The following is a 22,644-nucleotide window of genomic DNA, read 5'->3' on the forward strand; positions in this document are numbered from 1 at the left end:
GGGTGGCCCTTAGTCTGCATGTCGCCTGGTTCTTCGTTCTGGGCCGTTATTACACCCCAACTGTCAGGATGTGGCTGCCAGTTTCTTGCTTAGCTTTAATCATAATTTATGTTTTTAGCAGGAATATAACCTATGACCACTGCTCGAAGTATTGAAGCAATTATGTTTTAGAAATTAAAGATTTTATAAAACTAATGGTTATTTGGGGGAACAAAGATTTCATTTTCGCATGAGTTCTGTGTCACGATAATCCCACCCCCCGCCCCCAGTTTGACTTCATGTTACAAACATGGAAGTGTCTTACTAGATGAACTATGCACACCTATTGTCATCTGTGGGTTTATAGAAACATGTTTGTCTAGAATGTTCAGTAGACCAGTTTCTATTGAAATGATCAAATGTGTAAATGTCTCAGGTGGTTCGCTAGCAGGTGAACTTATATTCGTTTGCCTTTCTTCCAGATTCATGAGAAACTTCACTACTACGAGAAGCAGAACCCTGTGCCCATCCTTCAGGGCGCGGCAGCCTTGGCCGATGATGTAAGTGTGCCTTCCCAGCTCAGGGGGACTCGTCCTCCGTGACCCCCGGGGGCAGGACTCATCCTAGTGCAGACAGATGTGCGTGCTCTGGGACTGCAAACTGAAAGGCCTGAGTTTACCACTGAGTTTACACTGACCCTACGCTGATTTTCCTTCACTTTCCTATCTTAAAGATTTTGCATGGAGATGCCCTCTAGTCCTGCCTTGGTAACTACAGAATAGAAATTTTAGGCTGTGCCTCTGTGGGGAGAGATGCTATCAGCTGTCAGTGTCTGAGAAAGTCCCAGGCAAGAGAAATGCTTTGGAGAAATAGAGACAAATGAGATGGCTCTATCGCTGACAGTCCTGAAAACGACAGATGCTAGCATAGGAATGAGGCGGATGAAATACATAAAAAGACAGGGTTGTTTTTAAAATGGATTATAAAGCATGGTAATGATTTATGGATGTGAGACCTTTCCAAATTACCTTCATAACCAAAAAATAAATTTGAGCTGCAGTTGGCATTGATGGAGTAGTTAATTTCCTGTAGCTATAATTTTATTTTAAATGTGGGACAGGGAACTAACTTGCTGTTTCTTACTGTTAACTTTCGGACTCAGATGAATTGAGCACAGACCTGGATAAACTGGAGGGGGACACTTAAGCTGGACAAGAAGCACATGTGGTGTGGAAGCTGGTTTTAGTGACATCCTTCAGCCTGCTGTTTTTTAATATTTTATTTTATTTTTTATTTTTTTCTAATTTTATTTTATTTTTAAACTTTACATAATTGTATTAGTTTTGCCAAACATCAAAATGAATCCGCCATGTTTTTTAATATTTTAAACTACTATGATAAAACTATAGTTCAGTTTAGTAAGAGATTAGAGCTATAAGTATAATAATTATAAAAAAAAAACTAACCATATTCAGAGGTTGATTTTTCTTTGTTAGTAGAAAATAAAGCTTGTATGGTGAATCTATTTGTATATTTTCTGTTTAGTTCCCATTTTTTTCTTCCATTTGTAGCTACAGAGATTACAAATTACAAGGATGTTGCAATATACATGTTTTGTGAAGAAACTTACCTATGAGTTTCAGAACCTAAACACTTGAAACTTGGGAAAACCTTGAAAACCAGTTTTAAAACATTTACTGTTGAGAGTTTGGGAAAATATTTATTTATAAAACAATGTAATTGAGGCCCAATCATGTTACAACATATTGTACATTTTTTAAATTAGAGATTTTTTTGCAAATATAATCTTAGCATTTTGTAATTCATCTCAGAAGTGTTTAAATGTTTAAAAGTGCAAAAAGCCCTTTGTGTCTTTTTGTAAATTAAAAATTTTGTAGAATTGTTACCTTGAAAAAGGAAAAGTATCTTTTGAAATATATTCAGTGAATGTATCAATTTTATCTGGTCTTATTTTCTGTGTATAATTTATTATTACACCCCTCATTTAGAGAAAAGTCCTTTCCCGAGATAACAATTATTTTTAACTTGCTAGAAACTATAGGGACAAATGGAAATTTGATGCAGTGTTTTGAGAAGGGTTTTTAAATGAAAATATATGTACATATTTTGCATTCTGTGCTGCATTTTTCATATTTTGAATGTTTTTTTTTTTCCTACTTGAATCTTGCTTTTCTTCTTATGAAAATGTTATGATCCTTCTTAGAGCCTAAGATTGCATAGAGATTTTGATAAAAAGCCCCTCTTTATGAAGAATACCAGGTAGGGTCCAAGCTCTGCTCCTTTCTCTAGCTGGAAGCGACCAATGGGAATTTATAATCCTGGTCAGAGAACAGTCAGGATCTGTGGGACCAGCATAGTTGTCAAGCTATTATAAGTCATTTTATGATTAACCTATTTTATATGTAACAGACTGTGTAGGTAAACATAATAAAAGTTTCACATCATTTGCTCTTTTAGGGGTATTCTCGTTCTTTTTACCCCAGCTCTAAACAGCAAGCTACTGTGGGTTTTTGGAAACCCTGTAGATTTCACCACCTCATTCAGAGGTTCTTTTTTCTGTTTTTTTTTTTTTTTTTTTTCTTTTTTTCTTTTTACGGTGTCAACGCTTGATCCAGTCCTTTTTACAAGTGGTCCTTTGTCTGCATGCAAAAGACCATTTTGCAGATGAAGTGCTGGGGTTTGCCCTCATTGCAATAAATCAGAAAGGGATCTGGCTGATACGATTTCTTGAGTTGTACTCAGCCGAGAGCTGGGTCTGAAAGCAGGGCTACTAAGAGCCTCAAAAGAAGAGCAGTGATTGATAGTCTGTTTTCTTTCTTGCTGACTTGAGCTTAATCGCTGGAAAGTAGCAAGATAGCTTCTCAGTTGTCACAGGTGGAGCACACCCTGTTCTCACTAACTGTTCTTCATGTCAATGTGATCTCCCGTGCAGCTGGCGGAGGAGCTTCAGAACAAGCCATTAAACAGTGAGATCAGAGAGCTGTTGAAGCTACTGTCAAAACCCAATGTGAAGGTGAGGACGTGTGACACCTGTAATAAATATCTCCAAAAAGGGCCACTTTCTGGGAGTTGAGATGAATTTTGTTTCAACCATCAATTTTCAAGTAAATGTGTTTTCAAATAGTGCACAGTATTTTAATCACTTTAATCCTGTTAAGTAAGAAGAGTTGAGTTTTTGATGATGATGTTGTGACAATCTATGAAATACTTAAATTGGGAGGCTCATGATTTAAGTTGGAAAACAGAATGGAGCTTCAAGGTCATTTTTCTTTTAAATGAAGTTTAGAGTACAGGATACAGAACCTATTAAGTGATTTTGTGTAGGTTTGTTTTACTTGGCTAGTTAATGGTGTGCCAGTGTGTTTGACAACAATATCTATTTCTCTATGGGACCTTGTCAGCATTCCTCTTCCTCCTCCAGTTTCCTCTCCATTTCCTGCCCCCTCCTCTATCAATTTGTGTTTTAATGCACCCTGCTATTTTATAGAGCAATGCAGTTTTCCAGTAAAATATTGGTAGATCCATCTTGATTCTCCCCACCATTTTTTGTACAAGTTTATCACTTAGTTTTCCTCCAGCTGTGATTGGTCAACATAACCTATACATTTTGGATTTGATAACTAATCTACTTGTGTGTGAAATATTGTTCAGGAGTCAGAATAACATATAGATAGGTAATTATGTCATTAAAGTGATCAGGTATCTCATATTTCTGTTAAGCATTTATAGACTGTTGAATGAAAATGTCCACCTAAATGCAAAAAGTGATGATTTCTACCTTTTTTGAAAAATCTCCTTTGCAGTGGTACTATATATAGTCTTAAGCTGATATTCAGAAAAAGAAAGTATTAAATAAAACATAAAGTGAGAACATGTATGGCCTATGATTTCTCAACCATATAAGCAAATATAAAGCATATGAATGTATATCTGAAAAAAGGGTAAATGAACTATGATTAGTGATGTGAGATGAATTGGCTGGTGCAGAGAAGGTTTGTCGCATTTAGTTCTAGAAGAAGAAAGATCCTATTACTGTAAAATGGTTGCCTGATATTGAAGAAAGAGTACACAGAAAGTGAAGAGCTTAGGGGAGATTCATGAATGCTCTGGAAAGTTCTTCACTGGGCCCTTCCATGTTCTGCACGTGGAAAGCTGACATTAATCAGAACATAGGGAGAGTAACATTGAGGTGCTTGGTAAGCTCCTTTTTGAGAGTATTATCTTGGTTTGAATTTTAGAAACTAAAGAGGAATGTTTCTGACCCCCAGCAAACAAAATGTGTTTTTCGTATTCCATTCAAGAGTGTTTGAAATGGAAAAGCTAGTAATTAGGAGGGTATACTGGATGGAAACTGGTGTTTGGCTGGAGAGAGCAGTGTTGGATCTCAGTTGGTTATGAGGTAATAGAAGATGTGTGTGTATCAGTGTCTGCCCCAGGTTCCTAGATAGTTTCCTGAGTGATGAGAGCACTGGGAGCGTCTGTTGTACGTACATATGTCTCTGACCCAGTCCTTGGCCCAGGTCTCCTGGAAACCTTGTAACTTTCCAAGTGATAAGGGCAATAGGAGCATCTCTTGTTCTAATGCGGTAACTCTGGGTAGGCTCCTATCTGGAGGTTGGTCACCAGCAAGACCACACCAGGATTAGAAGCTTAGAATTTTCAGCCTTACTCTCTCACCAATTATGTTTTAGGAATTAAAGATTTTATAAAGTTGATGGTTATTTGGGGGGAACAAAGCTTTCATCTTCATATGAGTTTTAAGTAATGATCCCACTCCCCAGTTTGACTTCATGTTACAAACATGGAAGCATCATAATAGATGAATTGATTATGCCTACATGAGAAAGTCCCACAAAATCCCCAAAGTGTAATGTCTAGAGAACTTTCAGGCTCAGGACACATCCATGTACCAGGAAGGGGATGCACCCAATGCCATGGGGCAGAAACTCCTACCCTCCTCTGTGTAACTCTTCATCTGGCTGTTCATCTATGTCTTTTTATCATAGCCTTTAATAAACTGGTAAATGTAAGTGCTTCCCTGAATCCTGTGACCTGCTGGAGCAAGTTGTTCAAACCCATAGAGAGGGTTATTGGAACCTCTGATCTACAGTGGGTTGACCAGAAGCACAGGTGGCAACCTGCAGTGGTGACCTGGTGCTCTCTCCTGGAAGATGAACTCAGAACTGGGTTGAATTGCAGGACACTCGGTTGGCCTCATAGAAAACGTGTGGTGTTGAGAAAACCCCCCACACATTTGGTAATGAGAGTTTTGTTTTGTGTGAGCAGAAAGGGAGGCACACAGGAGGAAAGGAAACAAACTCCAGAAGGAAGAGAAATGTGGGTTTTCTTCCCTTTACGATGGCATCATGCAACACCATTGGATGAAGCTTTATAATTGAGTGCTTAAACTTTGTTATGGCAAAAATACCTCAGATGAATGATTTTGTCTGTTTTCACATTTATATAACAGAGTGGCTAAGGAATGGGTGAGAAGTCAGCATGAAAGGTGTGTATTCACCTTTCATGTAGGAAAATGATATGTAGAAAACGGGTAATGTTGCAGACTCATGACAGTACAGTTGACAGTGACAATTTCTAGTTCACTAGTCTTGAGGAGAAAATATTTTTCTTTGCAGTTTGCCCTAATGTTTAACATTACTTTCCTCGAAATCATTTCTACTAACCACCGTCACGCTAAATCTCTCTTTTGAAGGTAATTACTTTAAGAGGTATAGTTCCCAAATAAGTTTTAAGCTATTTCAAAACATAATCAGATACTTTTTGTCTTGGGAACAAGTGAAAATATTTGCTTTTTTTCATTTTTCTGAGAGCAAAGCAAGGCGCAGTAGAATATAACATATATACATGAACAGTGAGTGCAAATTGCTCAGTTGGGTCCGACTGTTTGCCATCCCAGGGACTGTAGCCCACCAGGCTTCTCTGTCCATGGAGTTCTTTAGGTAAGAAGACAGGAGTAGGTTGCCATTTCCTTCTCTAATTAGGGGAGATAGGGGAACTAATTATTTACTTTTTGAAGATTGCTCTTCCAGTTAAAATATTTAATTCACAATATTGAAAGGAGACCTGAAGTGTACCTCCAAAGTAATAATGATTTTTTAAAAACACGCATATATGTATACAACCAAGTATACAGCCCATGATAAAATGATAATGTGATTTCTATAGATCTGCCAACTCAGTTTTGAAAAGCGTTAAAACTTTCTTCAGTAATTTGTAAATGTCAGCACAGTTGGATCTTTGTCCATTTATTCTTACATAAATTCAGCGCCTATTCTGTGCAGTCCCCATAGATACACCTTGAGGAAGATACATGAGCACATATGAAGAATAGTGAAGGCGATAGGAGCAATAGTGGGTAAAAAGAGGGAACACCCAGAAATAGTGTGGAGCACATAGGAATGGAGACAGGGTTGAAGAATACTTTGCAGACAGAGGATGTAGTCCATATAAGGTGACAGCCGGAGATTGAGTGTGAGGTGACCAGAAGAGGCAGGCATCAGTCAGGAGTGGGAGGCGAAGAAAGAAGGGTTTCAGTACAGTGACTAGTATGTGAAGTCCCACAAAGAAAATAATTTGTCAAGTTCGAGGATGTAAAGCAGACTTCGAACTGTGGCTGATCAATAGCTTGTAAAAAAGGAAAGGGCAGGAGCTGGATAGTAGTGCCTGTGAGTCAGGGCTGGACATCCTGGTTTGCCCAGGACAGTCTTGTTTTTGCCAGACTGGTTCCCGTGTTATTAACAACCTCCCTTTTAATTTTACTTGTTTCCTTATTTAGATGATATATTCTATGGACTTTCTAATTATGGGCTTATTCAAAAGTTTGAATTTCATTCTAGGAGCAGTGGAAAGTCATCAGAAGGGTTTGAATAAGTGACGCCATCAGTCTTGAGTGTAATATGCACAGCAGTTCCCTGGGGTGGTGGGGTGGTGGCAGGATGAGAGGAATGGGTCCCGAATGGAGGAAGCCAAGGTGGGAGCCTGTAGAAATGATTAGGGTGATATGTGATTGTGGTCCTTACAAAGAATGTGAAGGATGGAGGCAAGGGAGTGGGAGATAGGTGGAATTGGATGTAGCTTCAATACGAGGTGTTGGGACAGCTGCTTAATTATTTGGGAAAAATAAGAAAGAGGCCTACTAAAATGAAATCCAAATATATTAAAGATGGAAGTGTAACAATTGAACCATAATCATGGGATAGAAAAAGAGCATTTGCAGCTTCAGGGACATTTGGACACACACACACACATGAAAAGTTTTTAAAAAATTCATACATAAGGTTGGAAGGAATAACATCTTTATAAATGATTTATGATATTGCCTTTAATAAGATATGCTAGTTTATTTGTTGTTCAGTCGCTAAGTCGTGTCCAACTCTTTGCGACCCCATGGACTGCAGCATGCCAGGCTCCTCTGTCCTCCATTGGCTCCCAGAGTTTGCTCAGATTGGTGTCCATTGATTTGGTGATGTTATGTAACCATCTCATCCTCTGCTGCTCCCTTCTCCTTTTGCCTTCAGTCTCTCCCAGCATTAGAGTGTTTTTCTAATGAGTTGGCGCTTTGCGTCAGGAGGCCAAAGTACTGGAGCTTCAGCAACAGTCTTTCCAATAGTTTACTACTTTGGCTTTAGTTTCACCTTTAACATAGTGACTTGATAAAACTTTAAGAAATAAACAGAAAGCAATTTTGGATAATACATAATTGTGTTTTGAATTTAAATTAGAAAATAGAAGTCTCTATCCGTTGCTTTCCTAGTGAAGACCATTCATATGCTTAATGACTTTTTATTTCTTCTGTAAATCATGTATTCATATACTTTTAGTGATAGTTCATCTTGACTGCATTACCTTTCATTCTTTTTTGTATACAAAAATATTGCATATACATTTCCCACCATTGTAAATAGGGTAATAGGATGAACTACTTCCTGTATTGGATTACACTTAGTCTTTGAATTGATCAGTTGCCATATACAAAAAACTAATAATTGTTATTCAATAGTGTCTACAAAATCCAGCCTTATTGTCCAAATCTTAAAGTCCAGGAAAAGTAAAGTATAAAGGACGCCACATGGTGAGAAAATGTCTGTCACAAAAGGCCATATAGATGTAACACACTCTAAAGCATGCTGCAGTGGGGGAGGGCAAGGACCCAGGTAGGGGCACTGAAGGAGGGAGCCTGATTTCTACAGAGACTTTGTTTCCAGAGAAAGCAGAATCATCAGTAAATAAAAGCACTTCCTAGGCATCACGTTGCCACGTTAAAGGCAAATCAGCCTCTTTGAGTTGTCATTCAGTGGCTCTTTTTTGATAAAAGTGAGGTGACATCATCTTTAGAACATGGTTTTATAATTTAGGAAGTCAGGGAAAATTTGGTAGATTTTTAAAAAGGCAATAAAATAAAAAGATTTGTTGTAATTTTTTAGCTTTCCAAAACATTCACTTACCAGAAATTACTCATTGCCCGGGCATGCAGAATGGATGAGACTTCATTAAAGCATACTGAAGGGAAAAGTTAAGCTTCCTTCTGGAGGAATAAATCAAGGTTACTCATCCTTATGAGTTAGACACTTAATTCTAAGGACCTGACAGATACTTAGAACATAGAATTGACTCCAGGGGGTCCAAGGCAGCAAGAGCTCAGGAGCCTGATGAGTTACAAAGCCCAGTGTTCCATTTCCTGCAGATTCTTCTAAGCAACAGGTAAACCCATCAGTTGTGATTGGTGGCTATGGCATATGGAAACACAATTTCATTTAGGTATTGCCTTTTGAAAGGAAAATCTGTATAGTGAAGAATAAATTGGTTAAAACAGAAGAGTGGAAAACAAAGTTACTTTTACTTGTCCAAAATAAAAATGTTGGTAACCAAAACTACTTATGCAGCAAAGCTGTTAAAAATTATGAACTTGGTATCTGTAAATCTTGAAAGTTTTTTATTTTTGGAATCCAGATATGAAAATACAACACTAAGGAGGAAAAATACATAGCTGGTGTTTTATCATTGCCTTTGAACCATCATGAAAGTGTTAGTTGCTCATCATGTCTGACTCTTTGTGACCCATGGACTGTAGCCCGGCAGGCTCCTCTGTCCATGGAATTCTCCAGACAAGAATACTGGAATGGGTAGCCATTCCCTTCTCCAGGGGATTTTCCCGACACAAAGATTGAGCCTGGGTCTCCTGCATTGCCAGCAGATTCTTTACTGTCTGAGCCATCACAGAAGCCCCAGCCATCATATCCACTTTAAAATATGTTCATTCGCATTCACTATTATTTTTACTATGTGCAAGATAGTCACCATAGATACACAGAGAGTGAACAATTCTAGTGCTCTTATTAGATCTGTGTTCCCATCTGAGATTATTCCTCCTGTCTGAAAGACTTCTTATAACATTTTTGGTAATGCAAGTCTGCTGGTGATGAATTCCTTCAGCTTCTGTGTATCTTTAAGAAGTTCACCATATTCCTTGCTTTGAAAAGGTGTTTTTGCTAGGTATAGAATTTTAGGTTGACAGTAGTTTTCTTTGAGTATTTTTAAAGATGTTGCTCCATTGTCCTGTGGCTCACACTGTTTCTGGTGGGAAGTGAGGAGACATTTTTATCTTTCTTCTTTTGTATGTAATGTGCTTTTTTTCTTTGATTTTAAGATTTCCTTTTTTACTAGTTTTATGCAATTTGATGTTATTTTTTTTCTGTTTATTGTGCTTTGAAACATTTGGGCTTTTTTATTTCCATCAAATTTGGAGTATTTTCTGTCATATTTCTTCAAACTTTTTAAAGAACCTCTCCTGTCTTTGGAGATGCCAATTAGGTGCATGTAATAGACCACTGAAGTCCCACAGCTCAATAATCCTGTGCTCATAATTTTTCATTATATTTTCTTTATGTTTCATTTTACATAGTTTTTTGCTTTGCCTACAAGTGTTCATCTCATTCAGTGTACTTTTTTTCATTCATTCACTGTACCTTTTAATCTATAGAAGCTTGATTTGAATATTTTTTGTATATCCCAAGTCTCATGTTCAGCCCTTCTAGCTTTTTGAACATTTAGAGTGCAATTATAACTGTTAATTTTCTTTTCTGTGATCTGTCTGTAATTAGAAGATTTCTGTATAATTTTAACATCTGTGTAATTTTTCAGGGTTTAATTAATAGCTTTATATTTTTCATCATTGTGTAGTTTCTGCTTTCTTTACATGCCTGGTAATTTTTGACTGACAGTCATTGTGAGTTTTACTTCCTTTGATGCTGGATATTTTTGTATATTTATAGATAATATTCTTGAGTTCGCATCATGTAGTTAAGTAACCTGGAAACATTTTGATCCTTCAGAGGCTTGCTTTTAAGCTGTGTTAGGTAAGATCTTAGCAGTGTGTAATCTCAGGCTAATTATTTCCCACTATGAAGACAGTACCCTTCTACTAATTCTCCTCAATGCCCAGCGAATTGTGAGAATTTTCCTTTTAACTTGTGGGAACCGGAGCTATCCCTGCCCTGTGCAAGCTTCGGGGATCGTTTCTTCTCATGCAGGGTTTCTCAGCCTCGGAAGGGTTTAAGTTTGAGGACTAGTTAATTATCTGGGGCGGGGCAGGGATTGTTCAGTCTGTCGGTTGCCTGGGAGCATCTCTGGCCTCTGAGCATTAGATGGCAGGGTGTGCGTGTGCGCTCAGTTGTGTCTGACTCCGCGACCCGGTGGACTGTAGCCCACCAGACTCCTCTGTCCATGGGATTTTCCAAGCAAGAATACTGAAGTGGGTTGCGGTTTCTTCCTCCAAGGGATCTTCCTGACCCAGGGATAAAACCTACATCTCTTGCATCTACTGCATTGGCAGGCAGATTCTTTACCACTGAGCCACCTGGGAAGCCAGATGGCAGTGGCATCCTTTGAATCATGACAAACCAAAGATGTCCCCAGACAGCCCTCTGTTCCCGACCACTCTTCTAGTCCTTTCTGGGAGCTGTCCATACACAAGCCTTGGCTAAGGACTCAAGAAACTCTGTGTCTGTGTCGCTCACTCTCCTCTCATCCCTTCGCTGAGAACTTTAACCCCTTGACCTCCTTAGATTCCCAGCTCTCTTGTCTCCACTAAGGAAGACTGCTGCATTCCACCTGGGTTCCTTCTCTTCCAACACAGCCGAGAACCTTGCTCTAGACAGTAAGCTGGGCAGTCTTAGGGCCCACAGTTATTTCCTGTCTCTCAGTGGTCACTGTCCTTCTCTTATTTCATGTCCAGTGTCTTAAAAAACCATTGCTTCATTATCTTTTTCTGAACATTTTCTCTAATAGGTACCTGGTAACTTCACCTTCGTTTCCATCCTCATTCTTGAACAGTACTTTTGCTAGATACACAATTCTGAGCTGACTATTATTTTTTAATGTGTTTTTATCTTCTAGTTATATTGCTGCTGATCACTCAGTTCTCATTTTTTTTTTCCTTTCTCATGATCTGTGTTTTTCTCTCTGATATTTTTAAGAACTACTTTCTGTTTCTGGCATTCTGTGTTTTCACTATGATGTATGTAAGCATGGGTTAATTTTTATTTTTCCTGCTTCCTGAATCTTCAGATTGTGTTTCTCATCAACTGTCAGAAATCTGCAGCTATTATCTCTTCAGATATTTTATCATCTTGATGCTGTTCATTCTATCCCTTTGAAAATTTTGTTGGGTACCACAAACCGTAAAGAAAAAAGTATTATTGGGCTCATTAATTTGGATCCTTTTTTTAAAATCAAAAAACACTAATAAGAAAGTGAAAGGACAAGTTACCAAACGGGAGAATGAGAGAATGTATTTATGGCACAAAGCCTTGGATCCAGCATATTATAAAGGACTCTTACAAAGAGTCGGATACGACTGAGCGCCTGATCTGATCTGATGTGATCTTACAAATCAAGAAGCGAAAGATAGATGGAATGGAAAAATGTGCAAGGATCTTGAACAGACATTTCATAAAAGATGTTATGAGAAAGATGAACTTTACCATTAGAAGATACCACTGTATACTCAGAATGGTCAGATTTAAACTAATACTGTAAACTGTTGGATCCTGAGACACAGCTAGAACTCACATAGCTGCTGGTGGGAGTGTAGCTGGAGCAACCTGTTTGTCTCATCTGCCTGTGTTGAATGACCCAGACATTATACCCTTAAATACACTTAACCCAAATTAGCGTATCTATGCATCAACAGATATGTGCATAATAGAATTGCTTTAACAGCCAAAAGTGAAAACAACCTCAGTGTCCCTCAGAGGCATAATGGGTAAAGAAACTGTGAAATATATACATGTTGGAGTGCTGCACAATGAAAACAGAATGGCTACCAGTAACAGCATGGATGAATCTCACTTATTAGCAGGAAAAAGAAACATCTGCTTATGATTCCATTTATGCAGTATTTAAGTAGAGGTCATGGTGACTAGGAAGGAGCATACTAAAGGGGCCCCTGGAGTTCTGTTAATGTTGTGTTTCTTGCTTGGGTGATATTTACAGGGACATAGACATTTTTGAAGATTCACATTATAGTACGTACGCTTATGAATTATTATAGTCAATAAGAAAGCTTATAGTCAATAAAGAAACCATTTCTTTGCCTTCTTAAGAGCTTCTGTTTCAGCAGATAGCAAATATATACATAATAACATAAATGTGGTTAAAAGTTATGAGCATGTATTAAAGCAAAGAAGATGGTGCTATGAGATCAAGTAACCTGGGGGTCTGCTTTTACATCAGATGTTTTAGTCACTCCTCTAGAGAGAGAGGCCAGTTATGTAAGCTGAGTGAGGAGGACAGTGGAGGTAAGATAAGGTTGGAGACAAATACAAGACTAGAACGTGCTTCAGAGTTTGAGTTTGCTTTTCATCCCATGCTCTTCATTCATGGACTGTATAGTCCATGGGGTCACAAAGAGTCAGACACGACTGAGCGACTTTCATTCATTCATTCTTCATCCCCAAACCGGAGTAGATTTACAGGAGTTATTAATAGACCAGTTACATGATTTACTCTCTTAAGTTTCAAAACAATCACTCTGGCTACACTGTGGGTCATGGATTTGAAAATGAGCTAAAGGTGAATGCAGCTGGACCAGTTGGGGCTCCAGGTAAAAATGCCCCAGGTAAAAAATGATGGCATCGATGATCTAGACCAAGGATATGCCAGCTTTTTATGTAAAAACCGTGTGTGGCTTCTATTCAGTTTCACCATTGTAACATGACAGCCAACATAAACAGACCATACATCAATGAATGAGTGTGGCTGTGTTCCAACAAAGCTTCATTTACAACATAGGTGGCATAGTCGGCCAACCTCTGCCCTGGACTAGAGAGAAGATAACAAGTGTTAGCATACGTATTAGAAGCAGATTTAACAGGATGTGGGCTGGATGTTGGGAGTGTAGCTGAGAGGAGCGGTTTCAAGGATTTCTAAGCTTCTGGCTGGAAGAACGGATGTATCATACTGATTGGGTGATTGGGGAACAAATCAGGTAAAAGTCTAGACCCAGTCACCCCACATATACTGATGTGTCACGTTTTTCTCACCTTTGGTCTCTAGTGACAACGCACTTGTTTTGAGAACTTTTACTACCATAACAGTCATGACTAGAAATACTTTTTTTAAAAAAATACACATTAGTCATCTATTACACCAAACATTAAAAAGTGAGAATACCACAGAAGAATGAAGACTCATCAGTTGTATTATCAGTACTTTTGTGTTTTCTGCTAATAGAAGGAAAGGGAAAAAAAAATACATGCGTGGTTTCCCCAGTCTCCTGCTGGCCCATTGATCATGTATTTATAGCCTCATTTTCTCCCTCCCTTCAAAAGTAACTCCCCCCACCCCCCGACACACACCCCCTCCCCAGCTGCCACCTTTCTAGGATGAACCAGAGAATACACAGCTTAGAAGGTGCTGTATGCTGATTCTTGGTGTCCGTTAGTGACCATGGAGGGCTGCCTCTGCTGTTCTGCAACCCCCTTGCCCAATTTGTAAGGGATTTCTTTCCAAGTAGTTGCATTATTATCTTTGCTGTGCCACAATTAGAACATCGATTTCATTTTCCTCATAGTTGGGTGTGTTTAGGGTTTTATATTAAACACTTTTCACCTTTGACTTTGATAGGCTTTGCTCTCTGTGCATGACACTGTGGCTCAGAAGAATTATGATCCTGTGTTGCCTCCTATGCCTGATGACATTGACGATGAGGAAGACTCGGTGAAAATCATCCGCCTGGTTAAAAATAGAGAACCACTGGTGAGTTTTGGTCCATCTTTTATGCTCAGCTATGAGTGGATACCATGATAAAGACCAGTGTGATGGGTGCATATCATTTATTCCCCTCTTTAAAATATGCTTCCTCTGTGTCTTCAAACTCAGAAATAAACGGAGCATTCACATCTAAAGGAGATGATGGATAAAAATTAAAACAGAGCCAAAGAAAATGGCATTCTTTTGATTATAAATAGCAATCATTTTTAAAATGTTACTGGTTGGCATTTATAAAAGATGACATGACATGCACCAACTGCAGCTGATTAGAGATTAAAAAGTGCAACTGAAAATAATTGCTTATGGCTTTTCTAGAAAGCAGATTGATTTTAAAGTGATGAGAAATTAACCAGGAATCTAATAGTTCAAAATGTAGATGTAGCTATTTGTTTTAGCACCAGGATTTAGGCAGCTCTGTGTCATGTCCAGGGCCTGTGGTAGTGGGACAGTGCCTCCCACACACCCCCAGTGGTGTCGAGTCCTATCTTCAGAGCCTTACAAGGCAAAAGGAACTTTTTGTAATTAAAGATCTTGATGTGGGGACCGTCTTGGATTATCAGGTGGGACCAAGGTAATCATAATGGTTCTTATTAAAGTGAAAGAGGGAGACAGAAGGGTTAGAGTTACAAAAAGAGATGCGATGATGAAGCAAGGGCTGGAGTGATGAGACCAGGAGCCAAGGGGTGCTTTTGTACAGTGTCACATGGAATGTGCCCTTGTTTTATTGGGTTTTGATTTTATTTTCGTGCCAAGTACATTGCACTAAGAATACTTCAAGGAAGTGTGCTCATAAGGGTTTGGAAAGCAATATGGAAATAGAAAATATTCAGGAATGTAGGGATCAAAAGAAGATTGAGTTAAGTGCTATTAATAGTATCCTATAGAAAGTGAGACACCATTTCTCAGGTCCATGTTTTCCCTCCAAGGATCAGGAGAATCAGCAGATAGCCAGCATTTCTATTCCAGGGTACTATCTATATTGATGCATAAATATATTTCAGGGCCTTTAACAAGTCCTTTAAGTGTTGAGTACTTTCTGTTCTCTGCACATTCTGGAAGTGATCCCTCCAGCTGTGACTTTAAAAACCACTTGTGTGCCGGTGACTCCCAGGTCACATTTCTCTTTCTTCTAATCTTTTAAGTTTGTATGTCCATCATTCTGCCCAGTATCTCCATTTGGATGTCTGGTAGACATCTCAGTCTTCACATGTCCAAAAGTCAGCTGATCTTTGTCCCCGAATCTGTTCCACCCTGTGGTTCCCCAGTGGACAGTCTCATCTTTCCAGTTACTCAGCCAAAAGCCATAGCATCTGATGTCCTACAGACACTGTGTCTCAAGGGACCCAGCTGCAAGTCTTCCCACAGCCTTAGATGCCCTGGAATCTATTCACCACTCGATGTAGGCACCTGACAGGCACATTCAGAGAGGGAAGAACTGATAATCTGCATCTGCAAAAGTAGTATATTTACAACCTTATGAATACAGGGTTATAGAAGGATTCAGAAGATTATTAGTTTTGAATGATAAGGTTAGAAACAGCAATTCTGTTCAGTTTGCCTTAGATAAGTTCTGACTTTGCTACATACTAGTTGTCTGATCTTAGACAAGTCATAACCATTTGTCATGCAATTTCTCATCTATAAAAGATAGATAAATAGTCTTAAACTCTGCGAGATGGAGGACAAAGAAGCCTGGCATGCTGCAGCCTATGGGGTCGCAGAGTCGTACACGACTTAGCAACTGAACAACAATAAACAATTTTCGATTACTAGACCTTTCTGATCATTAGGCATACTTTAGTCAGTTGGAGACACATTCTTAAAGTAAAAGTTGATCTAACTACACTAATTAGTTGTAGTAAGAATATTACATTTCTAGTCATCTTGGCTACAAGCTACCTGCAGAAAATACCAGGAATTGGACAGTCTAAGGTTTATAACCATGGAGAGGCACTCATTCAAGTCTTCAGCCTTGAGGGCATGTGTAGGTGATTAAAATGCCACAAAATCATCCTAGCATGGAATTATTTAATTTTTTGTTGTTATTAGGTATGTATTTGATAGCTATCACATATAAAATAAAATATCATATATAAAATGCATATGAAAACAAAACTAGGAATCCTTTTGTAATATCTATTTTGTAATGCTATAAATAAATGTGTTCACTGTCAAACTTCTTTTTGGGGGGTGAACTTTGCTCCCACCTAATGTGCGTCTCTCTAGCTGTGTAACGTGACATAGATGGTTTGTCTAAACCACTGCCAGTTTCTTGGAAGAAAGTCATGAAGAGGCATTCAAAGTAACCATTTCTGCTTGCTATGCTGACAAAAAGTGTTCAGTTGATTTGCTTCTAAACACCCATAAATGAAGAATTTCTGGATTCTTTTTGAAATTATTTCCTAATCTCCTGCCAGAATGTTAGCTCCATTTGTGCTAAGTATAATCCTAGTACATAAAAACTAGGAGTATCAGATCTTTTTTTTTTCTTTCCATTTTGTTTATTATCATCGCTGAGTTTGTTTACTGTAATACTGTAGTAGAAGGGTTGCTGAACTAAAGGTCAGGTGGTCTGGGTTTTAGTTTTCTAGTTTATTTTCTATTCGCTTCAGCTTCTCTATGTATATGACCTTATAGGGCTTGGGATAAAGATAAAGTGAAATGAGGAAATACTGTCAAAAAACAAATAGTATTCAAATGTAAGGTTCATAATGGAAAGAAGATACTTGTATACTCCATAGTATTGAAGGGAATAAAGATTCAAAAATTTTTGGACTGTGCTGAAAACCTTAGATGATATATGCTGTATAAGACTGTGTGTTTAGTGATGAGTATTTGTGAGGTGCCTGACATGATATCTGTTCCTTCTGCCTCCTTTTAATTTTTTTGTAGCTGTTTTTACATTTTCCAGATAAGGTCCTTATTTCTGCCCTCTTTCTTACCACCCGGTATGTGCATTTACCCACAAATTTTATTTTATTTTTTCTTTAAAGGGAGCCACTATTAAAAAGGATGAGCAGACTGGGGCCATCGTGGTGGCCAGGATCATGAGAGGGGGCGCTGCAGACAGAAGCGGTGAGAGTGTACACGTGTTTGGCGGGTGTGGACGAGTCGTGTGGGCTTTGTGTGTCACATTTCCGGTATATAACTGAAAGGATAGCAGGATTTAGACAGTACAACAAAACAGTAATAAGGTATTTTTCTCTATGTTCAAATGTGGTTATTGTTCAATTGCTAAGTCGCGTCTTGATTATTTGAGACCGCGTGGACTATAGCACCCAGGCTTCCCTGTCCATCACCAACTCCTGGAGCTTGTTCAAACTGATGTCCATTGAGTCAGTGATGCCATCCAACTATCTCATCCTCTGTTGCCCCCTTCTCCTCTTGCCTTCAATCTTTCCCAGCGTCAGGGTCTCTTCCAGTGAGTCATCTCTTCGCATCAGGTGGCCAAAGTATTGGAACTTCAGCTTCAGCATCGGTCCTTCTAATGAATATTCAGGGTTGATTTCCTTTAGGATTAACTAGCTTGACCTCCTTGTTGTCCAGGGGACTCTCAAGAGTCTTCTCCAGCATCATAGTTCAAATGAACCTATTTAAATAAATGATAAATCTCATTTTGCTTTATGGTCTTCGCTTATATGGGCTTCCAAGGTTATAAGACTTATTTCAATGTTTCTGATTTCAAAAGTACTACTGAAGCATGCAGCCTTTAAAAATACTATTTTGAAGATGAAAGTAATGTGCATTTTTAGAAAAAGACTGAGATGCTGCTGCTGTTCCTTTGGCAGTTTTGGTGAGGTTGTGGTCTTGGAGTCGTTCTCTGGGGGCTCAGCCTCTGAAACCTGAGAGGCATGAGGTATGTTGCCCTCACAGGCACTGGGGGACCACACGGCGCGTTCAGTGTGGACACAGTCACAAACCATGGTTTCTTTTGTAGGTAATGCTGCTGGTTTTCTGAATTTGCTTTCTCTCAGGTCTTATTCATGTTGGCGATGAACTTAGGGAAGTGAATGGGATACCGGTCGAGGATAAAAGGCCTGAGGAAATAATCCAGATCTTGGTAAGCTGAAAATTTATTTTAAAATTGCCATGAAAATGAAATTGAATCGCTGTGTTTCAGACCTGGTAATGAACACAGGATTTGGATTCGGCAATCCAGGATTTGGATCCTGACTCTATTAACTTAATCCCTGTGTGTCCTTGGAAAATACCTTCATCTTTTTATTGCTTCCCTGTATTCATCTACAAAATTAGAATAAGAAGTGGTAAATCTTTCACTGGAGGGTTCAAAGATTCAATGAGCTCCTGTAGGTCAGGAGTTTGACAGGGCCTGTCCCAAATTAGGACTTTAATACACATTGCCAGTGATACATTTATCTCTGGGGCCTATATCTTCCAGGTATATAAAGTAGTGAAACTAACTTAGATATCTGAAGTCTAAAATGGAATGAAACTACTATAGGCCTTGGCAATATAAATTCTCAAATTCATTTGTTTATTTATAAGGACAAAATAAAGAGACATTGTCCCTGTTATGTATAAAAACATATTATTAACCTGTCAAGAGTCTTGGTATCTCAAAACAGATCTCAGTGTATATGAAAATTTAGTAAATGATTAAGATAGCATTTTAAATGAGTGTGAAAGCAGTGAGATTGTTTCATAAATGGTATTGGATTAATTGATTATTCAGTTAGAAAAATAGTCCTTATTGTACAACTCACACAAAACTAAATTCCCCCAAATTCAGTTTTTAAAAAAATCATTGTGCTCTGTCATGTCTGACTCTCATGACATGTCTGCTCTGTCATGTCTGACTCTTTGTGACCCCATGTACTATAGCCCACCAGCTCCTCTGTCCATGGAATTTTTCAGGCAAGAATACTGGAGCAGGTTGCCATCTACTCCCGGGGAATCTTCCCAACCCAAGGATTGAACCTGCATCTCGTGTTTCTTGCATTGGCAGGCAGATTCTTTAGTACTTTTTTTTTTTTTTTTAACTACTGTGCCACCTGAGAAGCCCCCATACTACACTTGATCTTAGCCAAAAGGCCAAGAAAGAATTTCTAACCTTGATGTGAAATTCAAATAGATGTAATGACTAGAACTGAAAACTTTTTCTACAGGAAAAGATGCTGTACATAAAATTTAAAAGACAAATGAGGTTATAGGCAAAATATTTTCAATTTATATGATTAAAGGCTCATATTTAATGTATATGAGAGTTCTTAACAATCATTAAGAAAAAAGCAGTTATAGAACAGCAAAGCATATGTACAGACAAAAATGACCAAAAAACATGATGTCTGAAAAATATTGGACTGGTGGTTATTTAAAAGCTTGATAACACCTAGAGTTAGCCAGATTATGTTAAGTCACTTCAGTCATTTCCAACTCTGTGCGACCCCATAGACGGCAGCCCACCAGGCTTCCCCGTCCCTGGGATTCTCCAGGCAAGAACACTGGAGTGGGTTGCCATTTCCTTCTCCAATGCATGAAAGTGAAAAGTGAAAGTGAAGTCGCTCAGTCGTGTCCGACTCTCAGCGACCCCATGGATTGCAGCCTAACAGGCTCCTCCGTCCATGGGATTTTCCAAGCAAGAGTACTGGAGTAGGGTGCCATTGCCTTCTCCGTTTAGCCAGATTATAAGGAAATAATGTTTGTATGCTTCTGTTGGTAGGATAAACTAATAGCATCTTTTGAGATGGCTAGCTGAAACTGTCCACTCTAAATTTGTGTACTCTTTAATAAGAAATTCAGCTATTGACTTCCCTGGCAGTTCAGTGATTAAGACTGCACTTCCACTGCAGGGAGCATGGGTTCAATTCATGGTCAGGAAACAAAGATCCCACATGCCATGCAGCATGGTCTCTCACACATACACACACACACAAACACAAAAGCATTTACAAGAAAGTCAACTGTTGCAAATTAACCCTAAGGAAATAATTTGGCAAATGTGTATAAACAAGATAGTTTAAAAATGTCTAGAAACTATTAAGGTTGCACTGATTGAATAATTGTTCACCCAAGTGATGGATTATTGTGAAGTGTCCACACTGGCTGATAGACCTTATGATTTAGTAATAACGATAGTGCTGCTGCTGCTGCTGCTGCTGCTGCTAAGTCGCGTCAGTCGTGTCTGACTCTGTGTGACCCCATAGACGGCAGCCCACCAGGCTCCCCCATCCCTGGGATTCTCCAGGCAAGAACACTGGAGTGGGTTGCCATTTCCTTCTCCAATGCATGAAAGTGAAAAAATAAAGTGAAGTCGCTCAGTCATGTCCGACACCTAGTGACCCCATGGACTGTAGCCCACCAGGCTCCTCCGTCCATGGGATTTTCCAGGCAAGAGTACTGGAGTGGGGTGCCGTTGCCTTCTCCGAACAATAGTACTAGTGATTGCTTACACTGATGGAGCCCTTAGTGATACTTGTTTTAAGGGCTTTACATAAATTAAAACACATGCACAAACTAGAAGAATGGGAAGAGATTATTGAGAAGACTTGCTTTCTTTCTACTTTCTTTCAATACTCTTAGTAAGATTAGTGAGTTACTTTTATGATAAGCAATAGCAACAATATTATCATTTTGAAATCACTCCTTTATGAAATTCTGATATTTATGCTGTTAAACTCCCGTTTTATGTGAATGTCTATGTTGCACTAGAGTTGCTTCCATATACTGACAAAACTGATTCTATGCTCTAAAAAATGAACTTATTTACAAAACAGAAACAGAGTCACAGATCTAAAAAAACAAATTTATGGTTCCCGGGGGCGATGGGGGAGGGATAAATTGGGAGGTTGAGATTGACATATATACACACTGCTATGTATAAAATAGATAACTATTAAGGGCCTACTGTAGAGCAAAGGGAACTCTACTCAATACTCTGTAATGACCTATATGGGAAAAGAATCTAAAAAAAGAATAGGTATATATATAACTGATTCACTTTGCCGTACAGCAGAAACTAACAGTACTGTAAATCACCTATACTCTAATAAAAATTTTAAAAAGTGAAAAAAGGCTGACTCTATGCAGCTTTTCCCATCTTGACTTTCAGTGACTTTATGCTGATACATTAAAATTGTCCATGGTGGGAGTATTCACATCATGGAAATTGACAGACAGTACCAGTCGGGGCCTTTTTAACCAGTTTCCTGGTTACAGCACTTGCTGATGGCTGAGCCTCAGAGAGGTCCACTCTTCTTCTCTCCCTCGCTTCCTGTCTCCACCTTTTCCTCTTTTCTTCCATCCTTCATTCCTCTTAAATATGTACCAGATATTTAGAGCTTTCACAGAGCTTACAGTTTAGTGGGTGTGACAGACATTAGGGCTTCCCTGATGACTCAGAAGGTAAAGAATCCACCTGCAATGCCGGAGACCCAGGTTCAATCCTCTGGAGAAGGGAATGGCAACTCTCTCCAGTATTCTTGCCTCAAGAGTTCCATAGACAGAGGAGCCTGGGGTCGTGAAGAGTTGAACATAACTGAATAACTAACACTTTCAGTACCTTTCATGTTCACTCGAAACATAACTAGTTTGATCAGTAAAACTTGGAAGCGATTTCTTCAACAGACATTAAGAAATAATTGTATAAGTAATTATATAGATCTGGTTATGACAAACGCTAAAAGAAGGGAAAGAATGGTATAAGAGTGTGTTAAAGGAAGACCTACTCTTAAAAAATTTTTTTTTCTGAAGTATAGTTGCTTTACAATGTCATGCCAGTTTCAGGTGTACAGCAAAGTGATCCAGTAACACACACACATTCTTTTGCAGACTCTTTTCTGATACAGATTATTACAGAATACTGAGCAGAGTTCCCTGTGTTAGACAGTAGGTCCTTGTTACCTACTGTCATGTGAGGTAGTCAGCAAAGAATCGTGGGTATTGTTGCTTGTTTTCATTAAATTAGATAATCTTTTCATCTTTTAATTAATCTACATCATTTGGTACTTTACTTACTAACCAGAATCTATAGAGATGAGTGTTCTTCATTATGTTTCTGATGAACCTTGCAACTGATTGGGTCATGTATCTATAACCACATTGCTGACAGTTGCAGGTATTTTGTCCCTGAAAATGAGATCCTTGGATGTGAAGGTCTGAGCCTCACACGCAGTCTGTTCTTTGCATTTAATCCTGTCTGTGTAAGGCACTGTGCATAGTGTGTTTCTATTTTGAAGTAACATGGATGGTAATATATTCACCGGCATTTTTAAAGTACACAGGAGGTAAAAGTGGATTTAGTGGTTAATGTTTTTTAACTTATTTGACAAACTTTAGCACTTTCTCACGTTACAGGAATTTCTACAAAAATAGTTTCCTTGGTTTGTTTTATCT

At 38.7% G+C, this 22,644-nt stretch overlaps 1 protein-coding gene and 1 long non-coding RNA gene across 3 annotated transcripts in view; one reads left to right on the forward strand and one right to left on the reverse strand.

Annotated features, from left to right (window-relative positions):
- MPP7 (MAGUK p55 scaffold protein 7) overlaps positions 1–22,644 on the forward strand; it is a 229,416-nt gene that overhangs the window by 141,897 nt on the left and 64,875 nt on the right. For both annotated transcript variants that reach the window (XM_019973184.2, XM_070800975.1), the window contains exons 4-8: positions 462–539; positions 2,933–3,013; positions 14,146–14,277; positions 17,286–17,367; positions 18,267–18,352. In XM_019973184.2, coding sequence (XP_019828743.1) covers positions 462–539; positions 2,933–3,013; positions 14,146–14,277; positions 17,286–17,367; positions 18,267–18,352 — 459 coding nt within the window. The remainder of the gene's footprint in view (positions 1–461; positions 540–2,932; positions 3,014–14,145; positions 14,278–17,285; positions 17,368–18,266; positions 18,353–22,644) is intronic.
- LOC139186480 (uncharacterized) lies at positions 7,158–13,853 on the reverse strand. Its single transcript, XR_011570047.1, has 2 exons — positions 8,466–13,853; positions 7,158–7,679 (listed from the first exon to the last, which is right to left on the reverse strand). It is a non-coding gene; the product is annotated as an uncharacterized lncRNA (long non-coding RNA).

The sequence above is a fragment of the Bos indicus genome, chromosome 13 (assembly GCF_029378745.1).
Source record: "Bos indicus isolate NIAB-ARS_2022 breed Sahiwal x Tharparkar chromosome 13, NIAB-ARS_B.indTharparkar_mat_pri_1.0, whole genome shotgun sequence".
NCBI classification, from domain to species: Eukaryota; Metazoa; Chordata; class Mammalia; order Artiodactyla; family Bovidae; genus Bos; species Bos indicus.